This window comes from Nasonia vitripennis, chromosome 2, assembly GCF_009193385.2.
Source record: "Nasonia vitripennis strain AsymCx chromosome 2, Nvit_psr_1.1, whole genome shotgun sequence".
Lineage (NCBI taxonomy): Eukaryota > Metazoa > Arthropoda > Insecta > Hymenoptera > Pteromalidae > Nasonia > Nasonia vitripennis.
The window spans coordinates 12,271,450-12,292,699 of record NC_045758.1 but is presented as its reverse complement, the minus strand read 5'-3'; the positions used below and the strand labels follow the sequence as shown (position 1 = coordinate 12,292,699).

Sequence of the window (21,250 nt, the reverse complement as noted above, 5' to 3'; positions counted from 1 at the left end):
TTGTAAATATTAGTTAATTCAATATGGTTTTCCGTTTTATTCTTCAATACTTTGCTAATACTAGTAGTGAGAAATTAATTAGTAAGATGGCTGATTCAAAGCCTCTAAGACAAGCAGCTAGAATGGTGGTTTACGTTTTAAATCGAACTAGCTCACTTAGTGGTTCACAAACTTTACCTTCGAATACGAAAGAATTTGGTTCTCAAGTTGTTGGTGCTGCAAAAAATTATCAGAAGATCTTCTAAGGAAACAGAAACTGGCACAGGAAGAAGCCAAGAGGCAACAACGGAAATAGTAATAATTAAATAAAAGAAAAAGAAAATAAAATAAAAGAAAAAGTTATACAAAAAATGAAGTTGTTTGATTTTTTAGATGTTAAATCTAAAAAATTTATTTTTTAGCATATCGTATAAGGGTAATTAAGAATAATACATTATTTAATGAATTATCTCTTTACTTACAACATATTTTATGGTATGAACAAATAATTGATTGTATAGAACTTTCTCAAAATCTCCTTAAACAATACACTCCATTGGTATCCGTGCTCTCCAAAGTTTGAATCCAAAGTGTCTTATTATTATTTTACATATGTTAATCTCTATTTAATATCACTAAGTAATCATTCACAAATCGAATTATTTATACAATACAAGTTCATATACGAAAATAATTGATTTCATGGGCGCTATTTTTCTCAGCGTTGAATCTACAGTATGGTACTTATACTCTGTACAGTATACACTAAGTGACTACTGTGTGATCTGCGCATGCGCACAAGCCAAGAATTTTTTTTTTCGAGCCGAACAGTGTATTATATATATGTTGTTGATTTTTATAGGCTATGTAGCTGTGCCATCGATGTAAGCAATTTCATCGCTGAGTTTTACGTGCCTACGGCGGCGTTCCGAGTGTGATCTCGCTGAATTTTTTGGGCATCATCCATCGTCGAGAGTCTCGTGAACGACGCGGATCGCAGGGTAAATTCAGTAGTCGGGGATAAGCTCTCGATGTGAATAGAGAACGAGCCGCCGCGGGTATTAAGGGAAGCGAAAGTATGTGCATCCATTGTCGAAACACGATTCATTTATGGTGATAATATGTCAAAGTCAAACATAAGGAAAATAACAGTTGACCCTACGAAATGTAATATTGATTCTCGGCGTCCAAGTGTTTTTGAAAGGTTGGGCACTAAACCGGCGGTCGCCACAGCCGCTCAAAACGCTACTGATTTCTGCAGAAACTGGGCAGTCACTGGTAATTGTTCATACGGCAAGAGCTGCAAGTGAGTATCTAACTTTCTATTTTGCTATGCACTTGCGACACTTAAAAAACAGTATTATCAACATCAACTGTTTTGTTTCAGATATGCGAACACACATACACTGACAAGTCCTTCCAAGCGAGTGAAGAAGGATAATGCACCTACAAATCCTCCTTTGGTAAGTCCACGTTGCATTTCTCATTCATTTTCCCTTGTACAAGGCTATTTACAGTAATTTGATCTTTGTAGCTTATCGAGGACCCATTCAAGCGACTCACATCTAAAATTGTAAAGACCACATCTCACAGTCCAGACTTGAACTTGGAAGAGTGGAACCAAACGGATTTGGAGTACGAGGACGAAAAAGTACTTGAAAGACGGAGACAGCTCTTGCAGAGGGAGTTGGAAATACAGATGAAGAAAGACAAGGAGGTGCATGGCAAGGAAAAAATAAAGTATAAAAAAAAGGCAATGAGCAGTTCTTCCAGTTCGCGAAGTTCTAGTTCATCCAGTAGCAGTACTAGTTCCAGTAGCGACGATTCGTCCTCAAGTTCAACATCTGATTCTCGCAAGAAAGTCAAGAAATTCAAGAAAACAAAGCATAGTGCCTCGCCTGAATTCGATGATGACAAAGAGAGAAAGAAAAAGTGAGTTTTAATCTTTTTAGCTTACTTGTACTTTACAATCACTTAAGACTTTTGCATTGGCTCAGAAAACTCAAACCATGCCGATGCAAAAGTGTGGTCAGAGAGTGTTTGATTCCTATATACTGAAAAAACGTATAACCTTGATCCCTTTTTGTGTGCAAGAGCCCTCACCCCGACAATAATTAAACTTGTTGGTTTGCAGATTAAAGTTAAAGCGTTTAGGAGCTAATATCGAAAAGTTGCCACCAAAAAAGAAACGCAAACTCGTCGAGTCCCCAAAGAAAGATAGCCCTCCAAAATCCATAAAGAAACCAAACACTTTGCTTGTAGCTCATAAACATATTTCTACACCTAGAGCCAAGTCACCCGCAGTGCCAGCAAGCGTCTCGTCGTCTCACGGTGGCGCCCAAGTGCCAACCAGTAAGGCCAAAGAGCGAACGAGAAGTGCTTCGCCGCGCTCAAAGCTGCGCGAGTCCGAAAAGGATCGGCATCACAAGAAATTGCGCGAGTCCGATGAAATGGTCAAGGAGATGCAGGCCCAGAAGAAGGCCGCCGCCGAGCGGATAGAACGCTCGGATAGGCTCGATCGAGCGGGCAAGGACGTGGACAAGGGCAAGCTGCGTCCCCCCGATGACAAGGGCAAGAGTGTAGATCGCTCTAAGCCAAGATCCAAGGACCGGGAACGCAGGTCCAGGACGCCACCAATCGACAGATTGAAGGGGCCCTATTCGTCGGCCAAGGACAGCAACTCTTTGTCGGCCAAGTCGTCGTCCAAGCGCAGCCGCACTCCCCCGGACAAGTCGTCGTCGTCGTCGTCGCGCGCCAGAAACGAGTCGTCACGCCCGCAGGACAAGCAGCTGAGTCGCTCGCGCGAGCCCCACAAGCACGCGGAGCGCAGCAAGGACCGGGACGACGGCCGTGGCAAGCTCGACCGGCCCAAGTCGCTGAGCCAAGATGAGCAGCAGAGAAAGGCCCGTGAGCTGGAGGACAAGCGCGCCAAGGACCGCCGAGATAAGGAGCACAACGATCGGGACTCTCGGAGCCACTCAAGCCTCGGCGCTCGGGACAAGCAGCGCGATAGACGGCCCGAACGAGAGCGGGAGAGAGACCGCGACCGGGGGGATAGGGACAGAGACAGGGATAGAGATCGAGACGGTGGCAAGCGGGAACGGGAAAGGGAGCGTGAACCTCTGGACAAGGCGACGCGCTACAAGGATCGACCCAAAGAGCTAGGTCTGGAAAAGGGCTCGCGAGACCGAGACCGCGAGCGCCGACCCGAGCCCAAGTCCGGCGGGTCCTCGCAGCGCGGCTTCGAGGGACGCGAGCGCGACAAGTCTAGCTCCGGTCGCGATCACCAACTGTACCGGCACAGATACGCCAGCGGCCGGTTCGCCGACGAGCGAGCTAAGGAGCCGATCAAGCTGGACAGAAGCAGAGAAAGCCCGAGGCGTGAGTTCGAGCGAGGCTATGGAAGACTAGCACCGCCGCCTCCTCCACCACCACCGCCACCTCCGCCACCGCCACCACCGCCTCCGGAGCACTGGGACGAGCAGGAGGAGCCACCGGCCCACCTGGATTATCGCGACCATCATGGACACGAAGACGAGCGGAGGAAGTCTTCACTCGAGTCGCGCCGCTACAATAGTCCCTTTGCAGAACGAGGACGAGCTGCCAGGGGCAGTGATGATAGGTCTTCATCGAGATATGGCTTGTCGACGGAAAGACCTTTCCAGGAGCTACATCATCCTCTGTATGCTGGCGATAAGCTGAGACCTGCGCGGTACGGTGTTTTCCTGTACTTTTGTCTTTTTCTCGTCCTAACGTAAAAGTAATTACATACTTATTCGACATTGTAGGGACGAAGCGAACAGCGACAACTGGGACGTGCACCACGATGGGCTCGAGCGTGAGCGTCCTTACGCGGCGGCAAACGACTGGGAGGATCGCGAGTGGCGCGGTCGAGCTATGTGGGACCGGGAAAGTCTTCCCCGTTCCGAGGCCCACGATGAAGAGTGGTCCTCGAGGTATGACAATCCCGATTGGAAAGTTGGAGAGCCTAGGAAATGGGATAATCAGTCGCTTCATTTGCGCTCCTCTTACCGAAACGATCGTATTAAAGAGCTCGAACTGACGGATTCAGCGCATTGGTAAGGCTGATTTTTCAATCGATATATGCTAAATTATTTTATACGCTGATTCTTACGTGAAAACGTTCATCCTTACAGTAAACGAAGGCCATTTGTAACTCCTGATAGGCGCGAAGAGCTTCCAAGTCATGCTGCGAAACAGGCACTGCACAATAGCATGAAAGACGAACCGATTAACAAGAAATTGATGGAACTTGCCGAAGGCAGGCCGCGTAGAAGCAGAGAAAAATCCGCCGATAGCTTCCACAAGAAAATGTTACCCAAGGAGAAACCTGAAGTGAAGGAGCCACCGCCTCCGGAACCAAAACGATTCTGCCTGGACGAACCACTGCCTACTCTGCACACGGAGAGTGACCTTAGTGACATTAGTGACGATCCTGATGACATACTCAACATGGAGGAAGAAATAACGACTGACATAAAGTGCCCACTCAAAAAGTCTCTGGACAATGATCGCGATTCCGCGTCTGTAAAGAGTCAAGAACTTTCTCATCCATCACCAAAGCCACCATTGGACGATGGCGTTTTCTCGAAAGACAAGGATACTGCCGAAGCATATAGCAATAAGAATAATATAGAAGAGGAAAGTATGGAAACTATGGACTTTGAAGAAATTTCCGACGGCGAGTTGGAAGAGGATATCAAGACGAGCTGTAAAGGATTGGGAGATGCGCTTGGAGTTGATTGGGAAAGTCTTGTTAAAGAATCTCAGCCAAGGCGTCTCGCTAACACTAGTCATGACAATGCGCAGGATCGTTGGCAGTGCAAGGCGGTATTTCAACGCATTGGTATTTCGGTTAAAGCTGCGGGTCACGAGTTGGTTGAAAAACTCTTGAACAAATACACTGATAACGGTAATAATTATTTGAGTTCACAATGGAATCGCAGATTGATTTATGATATTTATCTAATATGGTTATCTGACATACTTTTAATTTTTCAGAGTCGAATAAGTTACTTCTAAACAATGTGGCATTTGTACATACAGCACTAGCTAGGAAACAGCTCTTGCCAAATTCATCATACAAATTAATAAGCAACGATGACTTGCTGTACAGGTAAAATTAAAATTTTAAAGTAATCGCGATTATTACAAAAAAAGAAAAATATTTATTCTAAAAATGTCAACATTATTTTTCTTACAGAACTAAAAGTGAAGTGGATGTGGATGACATAGAGAATCTCGTACCTTGCACGAGTTTATATGAACAAGCTAAAATGCTTCTTCAACAGACAGCATAACGTGTGAATGAGTGTGACTGAACAGTTTGTTAAAGTGTGTTGGAAAGATTTCCAATTTTGAAAAATATTGTACATGATATAAACTCTATGGTGAACACATTGTATTATATATAGATCAACTTTAAATAAGAAATATTTTATAAACAATAATTCTTATTTATATTATTTTGATGTCTTCAATCTTTTGAGTTAATAACAATTTTTCGTTGTAGATCTCACGATAATCGTGCGGAGCTACGATATCGCTCTTCAGGATTTTCATGGCTTCTAGTAGGACATTTTCATTTGCAGATGAGTCAATCTAAATCAAGATGTCAGAAAGTTTTAGTAACTTAATTCTAATCTTGAATATAATAGTCATATTACCTGATTTTTTAGCAACGTACAAACATTGCTTTCTTTAGACGATATTCGTTTGACTTTCTCTGCATTGGCGCAGTACAGTTCATACAAAATTAATCCTAAAAATTAAATAATTTCAAGTACCACTGTTAAGTTTGAGCTTCCAAAATTAGTACCTTTCTTAGTGCAGTTTCCACAATTTAATGTGTCCAAACATTGTATAAGTTTCTTACAATACAAAATTTTAATGTTCAATTCTTCATCTGTCAATTCTGAAAAAACATTTTCAATTTTAAGATGCTTACAATGGCATTATTTCAAGTTTCTTCGAGGCTTTATTAGCATCAATACCTGACCAAGTGCATCCTTCTGCTCGCCCAAACAACGAAACAATCCTAAACATCATCTCCATCATGACGTAGTTTGTTTCCGGAACCAGTAAGCTTAGCTCTTTATTGACGAACCTCAAGACTTTCCTCGGATTCTCATACTTGAATTCCTCAGTTGCAGCAATAATTCCCGCTCTAATCGATGAAATCTGCAATGGCAATAGCGCTTTTATCTCTGGACGTTATTTAAAAACAAAATCTGACCTTACCTGTCTGCCTTTGATGATCAGGCCACATTCGTTGCACGTCCACGGGCAGTTTAAACTTAAAGGAGTGTTAGGTAGAAGATTACCCTGGCAGTTATCGATAGCGCAACTCAGAGCTCCCAGTAGCGAACCACACTCCTGGCATAAAAATGGTAACAATTATCGTCTACATAACTTCAGAATACGACTGTTCACGGTTCATTGTCTCACCGTAACGTCGGTACATCTCGGACACTGGCATGCAAAATGTTTGGTCGCTAGAAGGAAATGGCGCCTCATCTGAGTGTCCCATAACACGTCGGCGTAGCTCATCGTGATTTCTTGACCCTCGGCAATTGGCACCGCGGCGTAGACCAACAACTCGCCTTCGGCGTTAACGATGTGTCGTGTGTTCGGTACACACTGGTGATTTGTGAGGGCACCTACGGGAAAAAGTGCTCGGAGACTCGTCGACTTGCCTCCCCGGATCACGGCGGTCTCGAAAGAGTTTGTGTCCATGGCTCGACATACTCGTCTCATCAATTCTTCATCATCTGCATCTATATCGCCTTTGACGTTACTTTTAAGCATGTCAACCTGCAAAGCATTTTGATGGATTAGATACATCGTCGTTTTGAATTTACCGCTACTGGCGCTCCAAGCGCGGCAAACGGAAAAGCTGAACGTCTGCTCTCTCAGCTATAGTAATGATTTCTCGTTTGATTCGTTATCTATTGGAGAGAGCGAGGCAGTCAGTAGTAGAGTGTAGGCAGTGCTACTGCGAGCTGCGATACTCAGGGGCTGTCGCAAGAATTGAAATCCTCGGACTTATGGTGAGTAGTAGTTTTATTGACTTTTAGCTTCACATGACAGAATTAAATTAAAGACTGCGCGAATTTCATAAAGTTCTTAAGTCATCGTGGAAAAGTAACAGTCGTGGACTACGAATAGAAAAGTAAGGCTATGATTTCGGCTTATCTGTGCGCTGGGTACACTATACGTTATCTGTGCGTACATAAGCACTAATACTTTCCTCGAGTGTTTCAATTCAATGACCTCATGTCATCGTACAGAACAAACATATTTCTCTCTGGAAATTATAAATTGTAATTTAGAAAACAACATGTGACTTCTGACGTTTCCTTCTACTGCACGTGCGGCTCAGCCGACCACGTGCGCATCGTGAATGAATAGATTTACTATTATTAAAGTGTATGTAATGTAATTGTAGATTATAACTCTTGAAATTGATTCTGTTAAAAAAGTTGACGCTAGTAAAATACACGTTAATATTATTTATACATTGTAAGCAAAGAGTTATTAAAAAAAACGTATTATTTTAAACCAAATGCACTTGAGAATATAATTTTAGTGTGCAATTGTCAAATTTAAATAATATGCATCACCTAATTTTTCGCAGCTGCATGAACAAATTAGTGTACTTTAATTAACAGAAAGTCACGGAACTTATTATTCTTCGATCTACGGAACTGTCATTATTTTCAAAATGACAGCTCAGATTATAGTGTAATTGTTGGTCAGAACTAAATGAAAAAAGATGTGTGAATTAACGAAACGATAAAGACCTTATCAACATCACACTATATATTTTTAATTAACTCGATAACGCAACAACTCATCAAGCCTCTCGAAACAAATGATCTCCGATAATGAGCCGCCGTTACTAAATTACCAATTCTCGTTTCAGCTCGCCTAACAAAAATGTTCTCCAGCTGGTGTCGCAACGCGAGCGCATTACGCAACAACACAAGAAATGCCTGCAGCTTCTTCACTGACATTGTGCGCATCGTCGAGGTCGGGCCCCGTGACGGTCTCCAGAACATCAGGAAGGTTCTGCCCACCGAGACGAAAATTGAACTGATCAACCGACTGTCCCAAACCGGTCTACGTTCAGTCGAAGTCACCAGCTTTGTATCGCCGAAATGGGTACCACAGATGGCTGATAGTGCCGAGGTGTATCAGGGCGTTGAGAAGAATCCGAATGTGGAGTACTCGGTTCTCGTCCCGAATCTCAAAGGTTTGGACAAGGCCCTTAAGTTGGGTGTCAAGGAAGTCGTACTCTTTACAGCCGCCAGCGAGACCTTCAACCAGAAGAACATCAATTGCTCGATCGCGGAGAGTCTGAAGAACTGCAAGGAAATCACCAAGATTTGCAAGGAGAAGAAGATCAAAGCGCGAGCGGTGATATCTTGCATCGCTGGCTGTCCCTATGAGGGAGAGATAAAGCCGGTGAACGTGGCGAACGTGGCCGAAGCGCTACTGGACATGGGCTGCTACGAGGTCGGTCTGGGGGACACCATCGGTGTGGCGACTCCCAAAAAGATGGCTCATCTCTTTGAAGAGTTAAAGAAGATGACAGGAGGCGACGTCTGGAGGTTCGCCGTCCACTGTCACGACACCTACGGACAAGCAATCGCCAACATCTACGAGTGCCTCAGACAGGGCATTCGAGTGTTTGACTCGTCAGTGGCTGGCCTTGGAGGCTGTCCCTATGCCCCAGGAGCGTCTGGCAACGTCTCGACCGAAGATCTGGTTTATCTGCTGCACGGAGAGGGTTTTGAGACCGGAGTCGATCTGGATAAGCTGATTCAAGTGGGACAGTTCATCAGCGAGCAGATTCCCAGCACGAATCATTCCAAAGCCGGCAGCGCCGTTCTTGCCAAGCTCAACCGTCAGTGTAATTGAATGTGCTGATTGATCGATATTTTTTCTCTCTATCATCGCTCAATTTTATCCAATTTTATTTCAACGTATTAGTCCTTTTTTTACAACCCTACGGGTATACTGTTGCGACGTCTTTAATTGTTTTTCAACCTGATGAATGTAAAACGTGTATGTATTGTATATCGCGCATGCATTTACCTGGCGAGGTAGATGCAAAAAAGTTGTAAAATACATTATTTTTATACGATCTTATAGCTGTTACCATTTTACCCACTATGTACAGATAAACTTAGTCAGTCATGAATTTTACTTTCGTTTCTTTTTTTCATCACTTCGCCTTTCCTGAATATTTGATTCTTATGTAAACGATGGCCCTAAATTCTAACTCGTAGGACTTTTTCTCTCGGTTCTTGCCCCACTTTGCTCGCATGTGAGAAATCGTATACACTTGGACTATCCTCTCGGTTCGATAAAAAAAATTCCATCTCAATGCGACGCACTCGAGCAATTTCGCATGCAAATGCCATCTGTCCAACTTGGACGATCGCCCAGACTCTTAATCGCATTGAAAGCTTTCATCAGTCTTAAGCGTTTAACATACTTTGAAAAACTCTGCAGAGGATTTAATTATAAATAAACCATTACTTGTAGAAAGCAAAATGGAGTTCGAAATTCCTTGATATTATAATTTTTTATTTTATTACTCTTATTGTTAATGCAAAAATTCCCGAAAATTACCTCTCGACCATGTTGAGCAGCCTCGTGGCACTGCAGACTATAAAACACCCTCGTCAGTTCTTTGGGCAACATTAAAGCCCTGATCGGCACGACTGCCTGGAGTAGCTCCAGGGACCAACCAGACCCACACGTCGGTTCCAGTCCTTTTAGATAAGCGCACTCGGCCTCGACATGATGCGGGTCGTTCTGACAGACTTCGGAACACACTGGGAGACCGCAGCCCCGGTCGCAAGGGAAGAGTACGCATCCCGTCTTGTAGCAGCTAACGCACAAAGGAAGGTACTTGGAGTAACAGCGCGGACCCTGGACCACAGCTGCGTCCGCGTAGACGAGCTCGTCGACGGCGATGTCTCGGCTGGCTATCACCCCGCGACCGCCTGAAAAATGTTATGCAGTTTCGTAGATTTTCTGTTAGTTTCGAGCTTACAGAGAAAACAAGTTATTGCTATTTCGAAATACACTCGGATGCAAAATTATAATAAAAATTATGTAAATCAATGCAACAATTTAAAAAAAGGCTGAAAAATATGAAACATACTCAGTTTCGAATTCTCTATCTTCCAACACGTTGGTTGCGCAGCTTCCAGCAATCCGTGACGTACCAAGTGTCGTCTTAGCTCCGCATCTACGGCTTCCGGCTCCATATTAAGACACTCGAATGAGTCCAAATGAAGATCCAGTATTATTCGCACTCTTGCGGCTTGAAGCACTCGAGCAGCGATCGATTACTTTTGGCTACTATATCAAGAAGATCAATTGAGTGTCGAAAAAGGCGGGGACTAAGTACACGGCTCGATGCGGACGCTTTCAACACTGCGGCTGAAGCTCGGTGGCGGTGACGATGTAAATGAACTGACTCGCGCGACTAACTTTAAAATAGATTTTGGTATATACGTATATATTGCAGCCCATACTCGTTAATACATGTATACACTTCAACTTTGGAGAGCTTCGCTACTTTGATGCTGTTTTATATATACTTTATATACATACGATTTACTTTCTTTATAGTGTTTTTTTTTACGGTATTTTACCTTATTAAGATTTTTACAATATAGCCTTTTTCTGATAAAGTTTGTACTTTTTCGCGTGTGGAATTTATTAGTAGCTTATTGCACAAGGGCGTTTTATCTCCTTCGGTAGATTAAAGAGTGCATTGCAAGAAAAAACTAATTTATTATGACCATTCTTTTTTATGCCTGTGATTATTGTTGTTATTGCACTTCTCGTTATTTATGCGATGCGTTTGTTGCGATGTATCGTCGTTTCTCTCGCATTTTCTTTTAATTGATGTAAATATTCTTCGATACATTTTTATTGTTAGCGAGTAATCGCAATCTGTATTCAATCGTTTCGTACAATTAGCTTCTTAAGTTATTGAGGAAGAGAACTAAGCATTAGACTTCGCGGCATTGCGTTTTGGCCAGCATTGATATGCAAGCGCAGCTCTTCCACCAGAACCTCGTTGTAGCCAAAGGCTCGATGTGGATGGTTTCGTAACTTTTTTAACTTTAGTACAAATCAAAATATGCTCGTAAGTTTTAAACTTGAGCAAACCAATGAATCATTGATAAATATTGTCTCTCATTTGTCGTTATCGTTATCATCATCATTGTTTTTTTCTTTTTTCTTTTTTTTTTTAACGAAAAGATCGAGCATATCATATCAACTGCGTATACATCAGAATGATGTAGACTACCTCTACGATTGCATCAAATCGATTATAAACTTTAGTATGGAAGAAACAAAATGAAACAACAGCTAATCGTTGGTCTAGCATTCTAATTGCAGACAAAGAATGACTAGAATTCCATTAATAATTTCCACCGACCAACGTCGATCTTGAGCTATGCACGTGCCCGTCAAGCTCAATTCTTCAAAGGGCATATAAGTACCGGCGGTGGCGGCGGCCGATCGATCGGCTCTCTATATCGAAATAGAAGCTCGCGCGCGAGCGCAGGCACCTCCCCGCAAAGGTCCCTGCTCGAATCACGCGCTTCCTCCTAATTTATTCCTCGCGTTAAACGATTACATAGGTATATCGAGCCGTTCCTACTACCCTCCCTCTCTTTATCCTTCTCGAGTCTCTCCAACGCACGCGTATCATTCCACTACTTTGTGTTGTTTATACAGGTCGCCATGACGACTGACCGCAAGCCAGCTAGCTTGTTCAATGTGCCATGTACTATGAGTTCATCTTTGTTCAAACATTAGTATTTTGATATAGAGAGAGCGATCGAGACATGCAGCCGAGGTAAGGCTGATTTGCCCTTTCGTCGTTCCTCTGTGTATAATATCGTTGTTGATACACTTTTGTTACGTACTTATGAGACGGGGCATTGTTTTGGTTTATATATAGATGGTGTTGCACTGTTTTTGTTAACAAGTGGAAGGGCGGTCGCGAGGTGCCGGTCGATCCTTTGTTTCCGAGTTGACGCGCTTTAAAGTTTAAATGCATGGATTTTCATTTTTTTTTTTTTTTTTTTTTTTTTTTTTTTTTTTTTTATAATAAATGAATCATGATCGAAAAGAAAAATATTAAAATAATCATATGTAAAAAACATTCGAATGCAATTGAGTCTATCATTATTTTTCCAGGCTCTTGAAATTAATCGGTCTACAATGGCACAAAAGCGTCGTAATAATTTTCGTAACACTGATCGTAGCGGCGTGCACAAGTTCCGATTGCAGCAGCAATCCTTGCATGTACGGAATTTGCGTGGATGACCCTCACAGGTGATTAACATTCAATTAGTAGAAAAATTGGCTCGATTAACTAATTAAAAAAAACTAATTCCGTTATTAAGTTCGTACCGGTGCTACTGCATCGACGGCTACACCGGTATTAACTGCGAGATCAACTGGGACGACTGCTGGTCGAATCCGTGCCTGAACGGAGCCACGTGCAACGATGCCATAGCTTCCTACAATTGCACCTGTCCCGAGGGATTCGTGGGTACGTAATACACAAGACAAGCTCTGATCTCTCAATTTGCTCTCAAACATTTACATATATTACAATAAGCTCTGACGTCGACAGTACGATTACAAAAGTATATTGTGTGTACACTACTTTAGGCTTGAATTGCGAACAGAAGTACAGCGAGTGCATGAACCATCCATGTCTAAACAACGGGACTTGCTTAGATTATAATGGATTTACTTGTCAATGCCTCGAAGGATTCTCGGGTAGAATGCCTTACTATTTCTTTCCTACTTATAGAGCTCAAACATAGTTTGCTTCTTCACTATAGCATGTAATCTCTCTGCAATCGGATGTCGTGTCTAAAGTCGAAAGTTTGCAGGCGAGTTCTGCGAGATCGACGCCTCGGTGTGCAACAACACGATGTGCAGGAATTACGGAGAGTGTGTCGATGGACCAGGCCTGACCTTCACCTGTCGATGCTCCGAAGGCTGGACCGGCAGGTACTGCGAGGAAGATGTCAACGAGTGCCTCGCGTCTCCATGCCAGAACGGGGGACTCTGCATCAATGTACCTGGAACATACACGTGCGCCTGTCTCTTTGGTAATTGGACAACATTCATAGCTTCTAACTTAATTTTATGTAGATTAAAACGAAAAAATTGTTTAAGGCTTCACGGGGAAGGACTGCGACAAGAACGTCATCCCCTGCGACGAGAATCCCTGTCAGAACAACGCGGTGTGCTTGTTCGAGGACGCTCAACCTGTCTGCTACTGCGTACCGGACTACCACGGCACCTTTTGCGAGTCTCGATACGACGACTGCGAATCCAAGTATGCGCACTGCGCTAACGGTGGTACCTGCCTCGACGGTATCAACAACTTCACCTGCTCTTGTCCACCGCAATACTCTGGCGAAACGTGCACTGTCTTGCTGGACATTACGAGCACAACGACGGAGATGCCGACTTTGGTTCCAGAAGATCAGTTGACTGAGAAGACGATTGTTCCAACGGAGGTTACCACTGCTACCGAGGTGGTTACCAAGGAGGGAACTACTGTAGTGGGCATGACAGAGTTATTCGAAACGACGATTACCAGTACCACCGAAGAGGCGGAGAAGACTACGGTTCAAGAAACGACCGATGGCGCAGATACTACAATGTTCACGGAAACGACCAAGGAAACGTTTACTCTGCCCGTGGAGAGCAGGACGGAAAAAGATCTTGACGCGTTCACCACGAGCAAACAGGATGTTACAACTACGACAACGGAGAAGACGACGTCGACGACGATCGAAGAGACGACCTTCACGGTCTACACTACCACGGAAAAGATGGTCGAAGTCTTTCCAATCCAAACTCCGGAAAGTAGGATACAAACAACGTCGTCGACGACGACTACGACGAAAAGTGTTCTCGGCAATGATACCACGACACAGGGTTTCACGATCTCAGATCTGATCCCCACCGCGCAGTCGACGACGGAATCGACCACGACTGTTCGCTCGACCGAAGAGAGCACGCTCGTGACCACCGGCCCGCCCGAAACCACGACTACGAGTGCTTTCACCACGGATAAATTAGAAGGTACAACTTCATCACCGAACATCACGGAATTCACCTGGACATCGAAACCGATCGCGACGTCGGATCGACCGGCGGACACGGACTACGACGAGACGATAGCGATCAGCAACAGCACAGCCTTCTCCGTGACCACGTCCAAGGTCGTGACCATGCTTCCATCCACGATCTACCCGGAACCAGGCGCTAGTACCGACGAGAATACAAGCCAACCGGTCACGACAGCGGAGACCCAGACGATCGGTACCACGACAGCTGCTGAAGCCGACTTTACGACCTTGACCGAGTTTCACAGAAGCACTTTCGGGACCGACATCGACAAACAACTGACGAGTATACCGGTCACCACTGAATACCAAGTGGTGCACGGGTGTACCAAGGATCAGTGTGCCAACACCACACTTTGTCTGTACAACGCTACACAGGTAAGATGCCCTAACGCAGCTGACGATCGTTGTTCCAAGTTGAACGTTTGACATTTTTCATCAGTGCGACTGCAGTTACCAGAACAACTGCAGACGCTCGCCGAGCATCGATGTCGCGGCGTTCAACGGCAGATCCTACATCAGGCAAAAGTTCATGATCCAGGAGGGGATCCTGAGCATCTTCGTAAGACTGAAAACAAGGGCCAAAAGCGGAATTTTGATACACGCCTTATTCGACGACGAGAGATACGCCCTGCTCTACATGGAAACGGGACAGCTCAAGTTTCAGTTCTCTTGCGGTCTGCAGACTATGCTTTTCGGAGAGCTCGACTCGCCGGTCAACAACGGACACGATGTCGACGTCGAAATGAGGTAAAAGTTCGGGGTGGATAATTTTGAGGCTGATGCAAGTATACTAATATGGTGAAATGTGTACAGATTTCAGTACATCGTCGAGCAAGTTTCCGACAAGTGCTCGGCGAAACTGCTCGTCAATGGTAGTCTAGTGATGAGCGGAGAACAGGTTTTACAGACACACGAGAGCATACCACAGTTTGCTAGGATACATTTGGGTGGGATTCCCGTAGCTTTTACTCATCAATTCCCTCAAATCGTGCTGGGCTTTATTGGCTGCATGAGTTTGTTGAAGGTATGCCATACTCGAGTTTCCGTAATAACTGGTTAGACATCTTTTTAAACGTTAATTTCATGTATTTGTGGTAGGTGAATGACGTGAAACGAGATTTTATACACGACTCAGTCGAGGCTGTCCAGATAGAAGAGTGCAAATCATTCCTGTGTTTATCGAGTCCGTGTAAAAATTTTGGAGCTTGCGAAGAAGTCGACGGCAAAATTAGATGCAAATGTGTTCCTGGGTAAGGTGTAGTGAAATAGTTGTTTGGATACGAAATAAGAAAATACCTTAACCGTTCGACTCTTTTTACGTATAGATATAGCGGCGAAACTTGTGAAAGATCCGTCTGTGATGACAACCCTTGCCAGTTGGGTGCTACATGTTTGACATCACCTGGTGTCAGTTTTCTCTGCATATGTCCCTTGGGAACACATGGATTACTTTGTGAAAAAGGTAATGCTCCAAGCGCAGTCGGCATGGAAACGAAATTATTCAACGAAATATTTTATACTTTTAGACACAACAGTGATGCAACCGTCGTTCTCGATATTTGCGCCAGGATTTTCGTCGTACATGGCTTACGGCGTCAGTAGTTCTCTCAAAGATAATATGGAGCTCAAACTGCGCATAATTCCTCAAACACTAGAGCAAATTTCGTTGATAGCCTACATGGGCCAAACGGGTGGTTCGAAACGCGATACATCCGATCATTTCTCAATAACCTACGTACGAGGATATCTCATGCTCACCTGGGATTTGGGCTCGGGTGTTAGGAGAATTTTTACGAATACTCCACTGAATGTTAGAGCCCATAAAGTTCATACGTTACAAATCGGAAGGAGGGGTAGGGACTCTTGGCTGTACGTTGAGGGTATAGGCAATGTAACTGGTAGAGCTGCTGGTAGCAATACTAGGTTGGACGTTTCTCCGATTCTTTACATCGGTAAGTTCAGTTTATAAGTTTCACTAATGATATTTCAATACTTCAAATAATTTTACTATTGAACTACATCCGTTTTAGGTGGGCATAAATCAAAATATTTTCAAACACTGCCACATGACTTGCCACTTCATACAGGATTTTCTGGTTGTATATATGATATTGAATTGCGCACAGATGATAATGTCTTCCCTGTAACAATGTCTAGTCCAGCAACTGGTAGAGGTGTAGGAGAATGCCATAGAAATGAGTGTTCTCATCATTCATGTAAAAATGGAGCAGTATGCTTAAATTATGGACCCACATACAGGTGAGCTTCAAAATCACCTTTTTATGTTTATTAAAACGAAATAAATATTTAAATGTGACTCTTTACAGCTGCATTTGCATGAAAGATTGGGAAGGACCTGACTGTTCTAGTCCAGTGAATTGCACTTCAAACTCATTGTGCCATTAAAATAGCAAATGAGGTTATCATGACAGAAACATAATAAGAAAGTAGATTTATATCTGAAGTGTAGTTAAGTTACCTTCACGTAGAGTTTGTTGCCTTGACTTTTGGTTGACTGTTTATAAAATTTGAGTTTAGATGAATGAACAGGATTGCAGCTGCTAGGCGTGATTGTAAATCATACTTTGAAAGATCGTGTGACCACTCAACATTTCCCCAGTGAGAAATCTGGGGGAAAATTTTTTGTATTTAATCGTATACGTTGTGATAGTAGATTTTATGTTTGTAAATTTTAGTACCTGAAACTCTTCCTCCAATCTAGAGAGTGCAACAGCTTCTTCAACAGTAATCACTCTTTCTGCTGCAGCAAAAGTTAATATGACAGATTTCACAGAGTCTACTCCATATATAAAACCTGTAAATATTAGTTTATTCAGTTGATCAATGTATAGTTTTGGAATTGTTAAAGTAGATTGAATGATTGAAAACGTGCAATAAATAGTTTTTTTTTCATAATTTTAAAGCTCTGTTGTTAGATGAAGTATAAAGTTTTTTTTCCTTATAAGTATCAATTTATACACATTTATAAATATTGCATCATGTTCATTATTTTTAATTATATCAATTAAACTTACCAAAACCTGCCTCATCATTGTGAGATAATAACTGCTTTGTTATTATATCTTTTGTATTTTGTGGTACTTTGGGAGGCTCTATACTTCTTGTCTTAACAATATCAACTTGATATCGATCACAAAACCATTGTATGAGAGGATCCCATTTTTGCTCTTGTAATTTATACAATTCGTCTGATTCCTATATTAATAAAGTTTTAAATAAATACAAGACTTATAAATAATGAATTTACACCAGCCATTCCAAGTTCTTACCTGCTCATTTCCATTTGACTGAAAAAGTAATGTATCAGTTTCCAAAAAATTAACAATATAGCTTGCAATGTCTTGTTTAGTGAGTTTATTGGGATTATCGATTACTGTGCTACAAAGAGCAGTCTGAAAATTTAATTACATTGTTGTAAAACATTGTATGCATTATATATTGATTCTAGTTTAATCTCTACTTACTAAATGCATGAGATTTCTGTTTATTACATCTTTTTGACTGTCCCATTCATGAGCAATAGCTAATGCTAGTGGTTTACTTTTAACTTCGAAAACTTTGCCAAGTGGAGTTTTTAATCTCTTTTGATCCAAAGTAATTTCATATTTATCACCATTTGAAAGTATACCTGTTTTCCGATAAAACCTTTTCACTGTGGCTGCAACAGTTGATGTAAATTTATGAGACACGTGTAAAAAAGATAAATCAAACTGTATTTTAGATTAATACTGTTAAATCGTAAAATTGCGACTTTCGTACACAAAATATGAAAGATATTGAAGAAAACTTTGGAGGTTATAATTTGACAAGGTTATGTCGTTCAAGTTTCTTAATTAAGTTCTGTATACTGACCCATATGTCTGCATTGTGTAGGAAATGAGACAATCTTGCGGTATTTAGAAGAAAACATTGTTACGGATTTCAACATGATTCTATGATATAAAATGCCCTTAATTCCCTTTATTCATCTCATGTCGTGCGATCTTACAAACACACTGCAGATACTTATGGTGATAATGTTTTGAAAAGTTATACTTGCGCGCGCATACAGTGTTGCCATAAATCTGGCAACATTGTATAAAACACCGTGCATAGGTATATGGTCCATATACCTATATATATAATTAGCTACATCAGCTGTATTCGCGTATATTTACGTGGAAAGAAGTCAAACAATGGGAATAGAGAACAGCGATGTTTTTATTTTTGCGACTTGTTTCTTGTTTAAAATATTAATGAACAAAGAACTTGCATCGTATAAGTTTGTAGATTCTTAAACAAATCTACAAATAAACATAATCAAAATGAAGAAAACGGAGAAATTCTATTCTTCGAGTGAAAATTCGTCCAGCAAACATAGCATAGCCAGCATTAGCACAAACGGTGCAGATGAAAGCAAACTTAGCCTGGCCAGCATCAGCACAAACAGTGCTCAAGATGAAAGTTTTAAAACTCCAAAGCACTCTGAGCATTGTCTACGTATTATGGAGGAGTATTTGTACAAACAACAGTTGACTGATGTGGTCCTTATTGCAGGCACACGACGTATCCCAGCCCATAGATTAGTGCTAAGTGCTAATTGCGAGTACTTTGCAGCTATGTTCACCAATTCCCTTCGAGAAACATTTCAAAATGAAATAGAGTTAAAAGAGGTGGATGGAGATGCACTTTGGAATTTGATAAGATATTTTTATACTGGAACAATAGATCTATTAGAGGATAATGTCGAAACACTGTTAGCTACTGCTTCTCTGTTACAGCTCGACAATATAGTCGAGGCTTGTTGTCAGTTTCTAATTAAACAGCTACATCCTAGTAATTGTCTAGGAATTCGTAGATTTGCTGATATTCACGGATGTGCAAATCTGTTAAAGACTGCCAATGTTTATACTAATGATCACTTTATGGAAGTTATAAAAAATCAAGAGTTTCTTTTGCTGTCAGCTGACGACGTTGCCACTCTTCTTCAATCCGATGATCTCAATGTTTCTTCAGAAGAATCTGTTTTTGATGCTCTCCTGAGATGGTTAGAGCATGATCCAAAAAATAGGAAGCAAGAAGCTAGTCGTTTATTAGCTTTTGTAAAACTACCCTTGCTATCTCCTACGTTTTTGACTGACCATGTGGAAAATAATGAAATGTTTCAAGAACAGAGAAGTGCACAGGTATATTAATGAAATGTAAATTACATTGTAATTCTATAGCATTTTTAAAAACTACTTTATGTATTTTTTTTAAGGTATTAATTATGGAAGCTTTAAAGTATCATTTACTGCCAGAACGCCGTCCAATGTTACAATCAAATCGAACTAGGCCAAGAAAAGCAACTGTTGGTCAATTATTAGCAATAGGAGGTATGGATGCCAATAAGGGAGCAACAGCTATAGATGTATTTTCTTTACGTGAAAACACATGGAAGACTTTAGCCAATATGAGTAGTAGAAGGTTACAATTTGGAGCAGCTGTTGTAGAAAAAAAGTTGGTCGTTGCTGGAGGACGAGATGGACTGAAAACTCTTAGTACTGTAGAATGTTTTGATTTTAAAACAAAAACTTGGAGTTACTTGCCACCAATGACAATACCTCGCCATGGATTGGGTGTTGCTGTATTGGAAGGACCATTTTACGCTGTTGGTGGGCATGATGGCTGGAGTTTCCTCAATACTGCTGAAAGATGGGATCCTACAACTCGCCACTGGTCTTACATTTCTCCAATGTGTACTCAAAGATCAACTGTAGGTGTTGCTGTCCTCAATGACAAGTTATATGCAGTAGGAGGAAGAGATAATAGCTCTTGCTTAAGTACAGTAGAATGCTATGATCCTCACTCAAATAAATGGACATCTTGTGCACCTATGTCCAGAAGACGTGGTGGTGTAGGTGTTGGCGTTATGAATGGATGCTTGTATGCCCTTGGAGGTCATGATGCACCATCTAGTAATCCACATGCTAGTAGATTTGACTGCGTTGAAAGATATGATCCAAAAACAGATACTTGGACAACTGTAGCCCCAATGAGTATTCCACGAGATGCTATTGGAGTTTGCGTTTTAGGGGATAAATTATTAGCTGTTGGTGGCTACGATGGTCAACAGTATCTCAGTTTAGTTGAGGCTTATGATCCTCTGCTCAATGAATGGCATCAAGTCACTTCTTTGAACACTGGAAGAGCAGGACCTTGCGTGGTTATAGAAAATACCTTTATTACTTAATTGATAATATTTAAAAAACACATATAAGTATTAATGCATTTTATGGTTTTCAAGTTTCTTATTTAAAAAAAAAATGCTTGTAGAATCTATAATGCAGATCATTTTAATTTCATTGATTTTCTAAAGGTGAAAATCTTGTTGATTTGACTGAAAATTATATAATTTGTGATATACATGAAAAAAATTTCAAGTGATAATTTTACTTTATTAGACATGAAAATTGAGCACATACATAACTGCAAGAGAGTTATGCAAGCCAAGTATGAAGGTGAATTAGGATTACAGAGGTGAATGTAAATTTACATACATATAAATGAGCCTAATTGAATTATTGGAAATATGAAGACATTGCTTCACATATATAATTATATATGTGTGTTAAAATTATAATTTCTGTAATTTTATTTTATTGTTGATGGGTCCTATTTAATAATCATTTTCCATTATATCCCTTAAATGTTTATTTAAGTATCAGTGTCAATGTAGTTTTATACGTTTAAGCAAACATTTTAATTTTACAGCTACCAATATGTGCTTGTACTGTTTTTGTAATCGATATACTTAATAAAACATTTTTCTAAAACGCTTCGTCTTTTATTCAATTCAACGTTTATGCATAAAATCAATAAAAATGTCCTACTGACCATTGCCTACAAACCTATTTCTATAATCCGCGTATACCTATAATCAAACTCCAACATTTGAATTTACCCCCATAAATTCGAAAGCGAATGGCGAACGCGAAACCCCGTACCACGTGAGCTTAAAAAAACGATGTAAACCATCGGAAATATATATATATATATATATATATATATGA

The 21,250-nt window shown here is 41.5% G+C and overlaps 6 protein-coding genes across 11 annotated transcripts; 4 read left to right on the top strand and 2 right to left on the bottom strand.

Moving 5' to 3' along the window:
* Positions 1 to 793: 793 nt before the first annotated feature.
* Positions 794 to 5,795, top strand: LOC100679030 (zinc finger CCCH domain-containing protein 13-like). 4 transcript variants are annotated; one of them, XR_004344568.1, is made up of 9 exons: positions 794 to 1,285; positions 1,367 to 1,442; positions 1,514 to 1,911; positions 2,267 to 3,691; positions 3,768 to 4,058; positions 4,137 to 4,912; positions 5,002 to 5,116; positions 5,204 to 5,390; positions 5,513 to 5,795. XR_004344568.1 is itself a non-coding variant. In XM_008214374.4 (8 exons), exons 1-8 carry the CDS (start codon positions 1,101 to 1,103, stop codon positions 5,298 to 5,300), a joined length of 3,363 nt encoding a protein of 1,120 aa, XP_008212596.1. In that variant the 5' UTR covers positions 794 to 1,100; the 3' UTR covers positions 5,301 to 5,450. The 4 variants fall into 4 exon arrangements, 2 of the variants coding, with proteins under 2 accessions (XP_008212596.1, XP_008212595.1); XR_004344567.1 differs by having other exon boundaries at positions 2,114 to 3,691; XM_008214374.4 differs by lacking the exon at positions 5,513 to 5,795 and having other exon boundaries at positions 5,204 to 5,450.
* Positions 5,146 to 11,541, bottom strand: LOC100679064 (SET domain-containing protein SmydA-8). Its single transcript, XM_003424088.5, has 8 exons — positions 10,178 to 11,541; positions 9,640 to 10,016; positions 6,448 to 6,813; positions 6,241 to 6,375; positions 5,994 to 6,180; positions 5,819 to 5,914; positions 5,667 to 5,761; positions 5,146 to 5,601 (listed from the first exon to the last, which is right to left on the bottom strand). The coding sequence occupies exons 1-8, from the start codon at positions 10,281 to 10,283 to the stop codon at positions 5,458 to 5,460; spliced, it is 1,506 nt and encodes a 501-aa protein (XP_003424136.1). The 5' UTR covers positions 10,284 to 11,541; the 3' UTR covers positions 5,146 to 5,457.
* On the top strand, positions 6,901 to 9,210 carry LOC100120133 (hydroxymethylglutaryl-CoA lyase, mitochondrial). The gene is made up of 2 exons (XM_001606425.5): positions 6,901 to 7,049; positions 7,925 to 9,210. The coding sequence occupies exon 2, from the start codon at positions 7,939 to 7,941 to the stop codon at positions 8,920 to 8,922; it is 984 nt and encodes a 327-aa protein (XP_001606475.1). The 5' UTR covers positions 6,901 to 7,049; positions 7,925 to 7,938; the 3' UTR covers positions 8,923 to 9,210.
* A 19-nt stretch (positions 11,542 to 11,560) lies between the features above and the next one.
* Positions 11,561 to 17,439, top strand: LOC100679101 (protein eyes shut). 2 transcript variants are annotated; one of them, XM_003424089.4, is made up of 13 exons: positions 11,561 to 11,893; positions 12,238 to 12,375; positions 12,447 to 12,595; positions 12,718 to 12,828; positions 12,945 to 13,166; positions 13,234 to 14,573; positions 14,638 to 14,945; positions 15,012 to 15,222; positions 15,297 to 15,448; positions 15,524 to 15,660; positions 15,725 to 16,150; positions 16,229 to 16,457; positions 16,526 to 17,439. In XM_003424089.4, the coding sequence occupies exons 1-13, from the start codon at positions 11,883 to 11,885 to the stop codon at positions 16,602 to 16,604; spliced, it is 3,513 nt and encodes a 1,170-aa protein (XP_003424137.1). In that variant the 5' UTR covers positions 11,561 to 11,882; the 3' UTR covers positions 16,605 to 17,439. The 2 variants fall into 2 exon arrangements, with proteins under 2 accessions (XP_003424137.1, XP_031778959.1); XM_031923099.2 differs by lacking the exon at positions 12,718 to 12,828 and having other exon boundaries at positions 16,526 to 17,013.
* On the bottom strand, positions 12,620 to 18,916 carry LOC100122922 (ATP synthase mitochondrial F1 complex assembly factor 2). Of its 2 annotated transcripts, none has more exons than XM_003424034.5 (7): positions 18,072 to 18,916; positions 17,684 to 17,877; positions 17,489 to 17,611; positions 17,234 to 17,414; positions 16,898 to 17,013; positions 16,678 to 16,826; positions 12,620 to 13,136 (listed from the first exon to the last, which is right to left on the bottom strand). In XM_003424034.5, the coding sequence occupies exons 1-6, from the start codon at positions 18,145 to 18,147 to the stop codon at positions 16,680 to 16,682; spliced, it is 837 nt and encodes a 278-aa protein (XP_003424082.1). In that variant the 5' UTR covers positions 18,148 to 18,916; the 3' UTR covers positions 12,620 to 13,136; positions 16,678 to 16,679. The 2 variants fall into 2 exon arrangements, with proteins under 2 accessions (XP_003424082.1, XP_016837459.1); XM_016981970.3 differs by having other exon boundaries at positions 12,623 to 13,155; positions 18,072 to 18,262.
* LOC100122929 (kelch-like protein 5) lies at positions 18,331 to 21,013 on the top strand. Its single transcript, XM_001606489.6, has 2 exons — positions 18,331 to 19,384; positions 19,459 to 21,013. Exons 1-2 carry the CDS (start codon positions 18,524 to 18,526, stop codon positions 20,428 to 20,430), a joined length of 1,833 nt encoding a protein of 610 aa, XP_001606539.1. The 5' UTR covers positions 18,331 to 18,523; the 3' UTR covers positions 20,431 to 21,013.
* Positions 21,014 to 21,250: the final 237 nt, after the last annotated feature.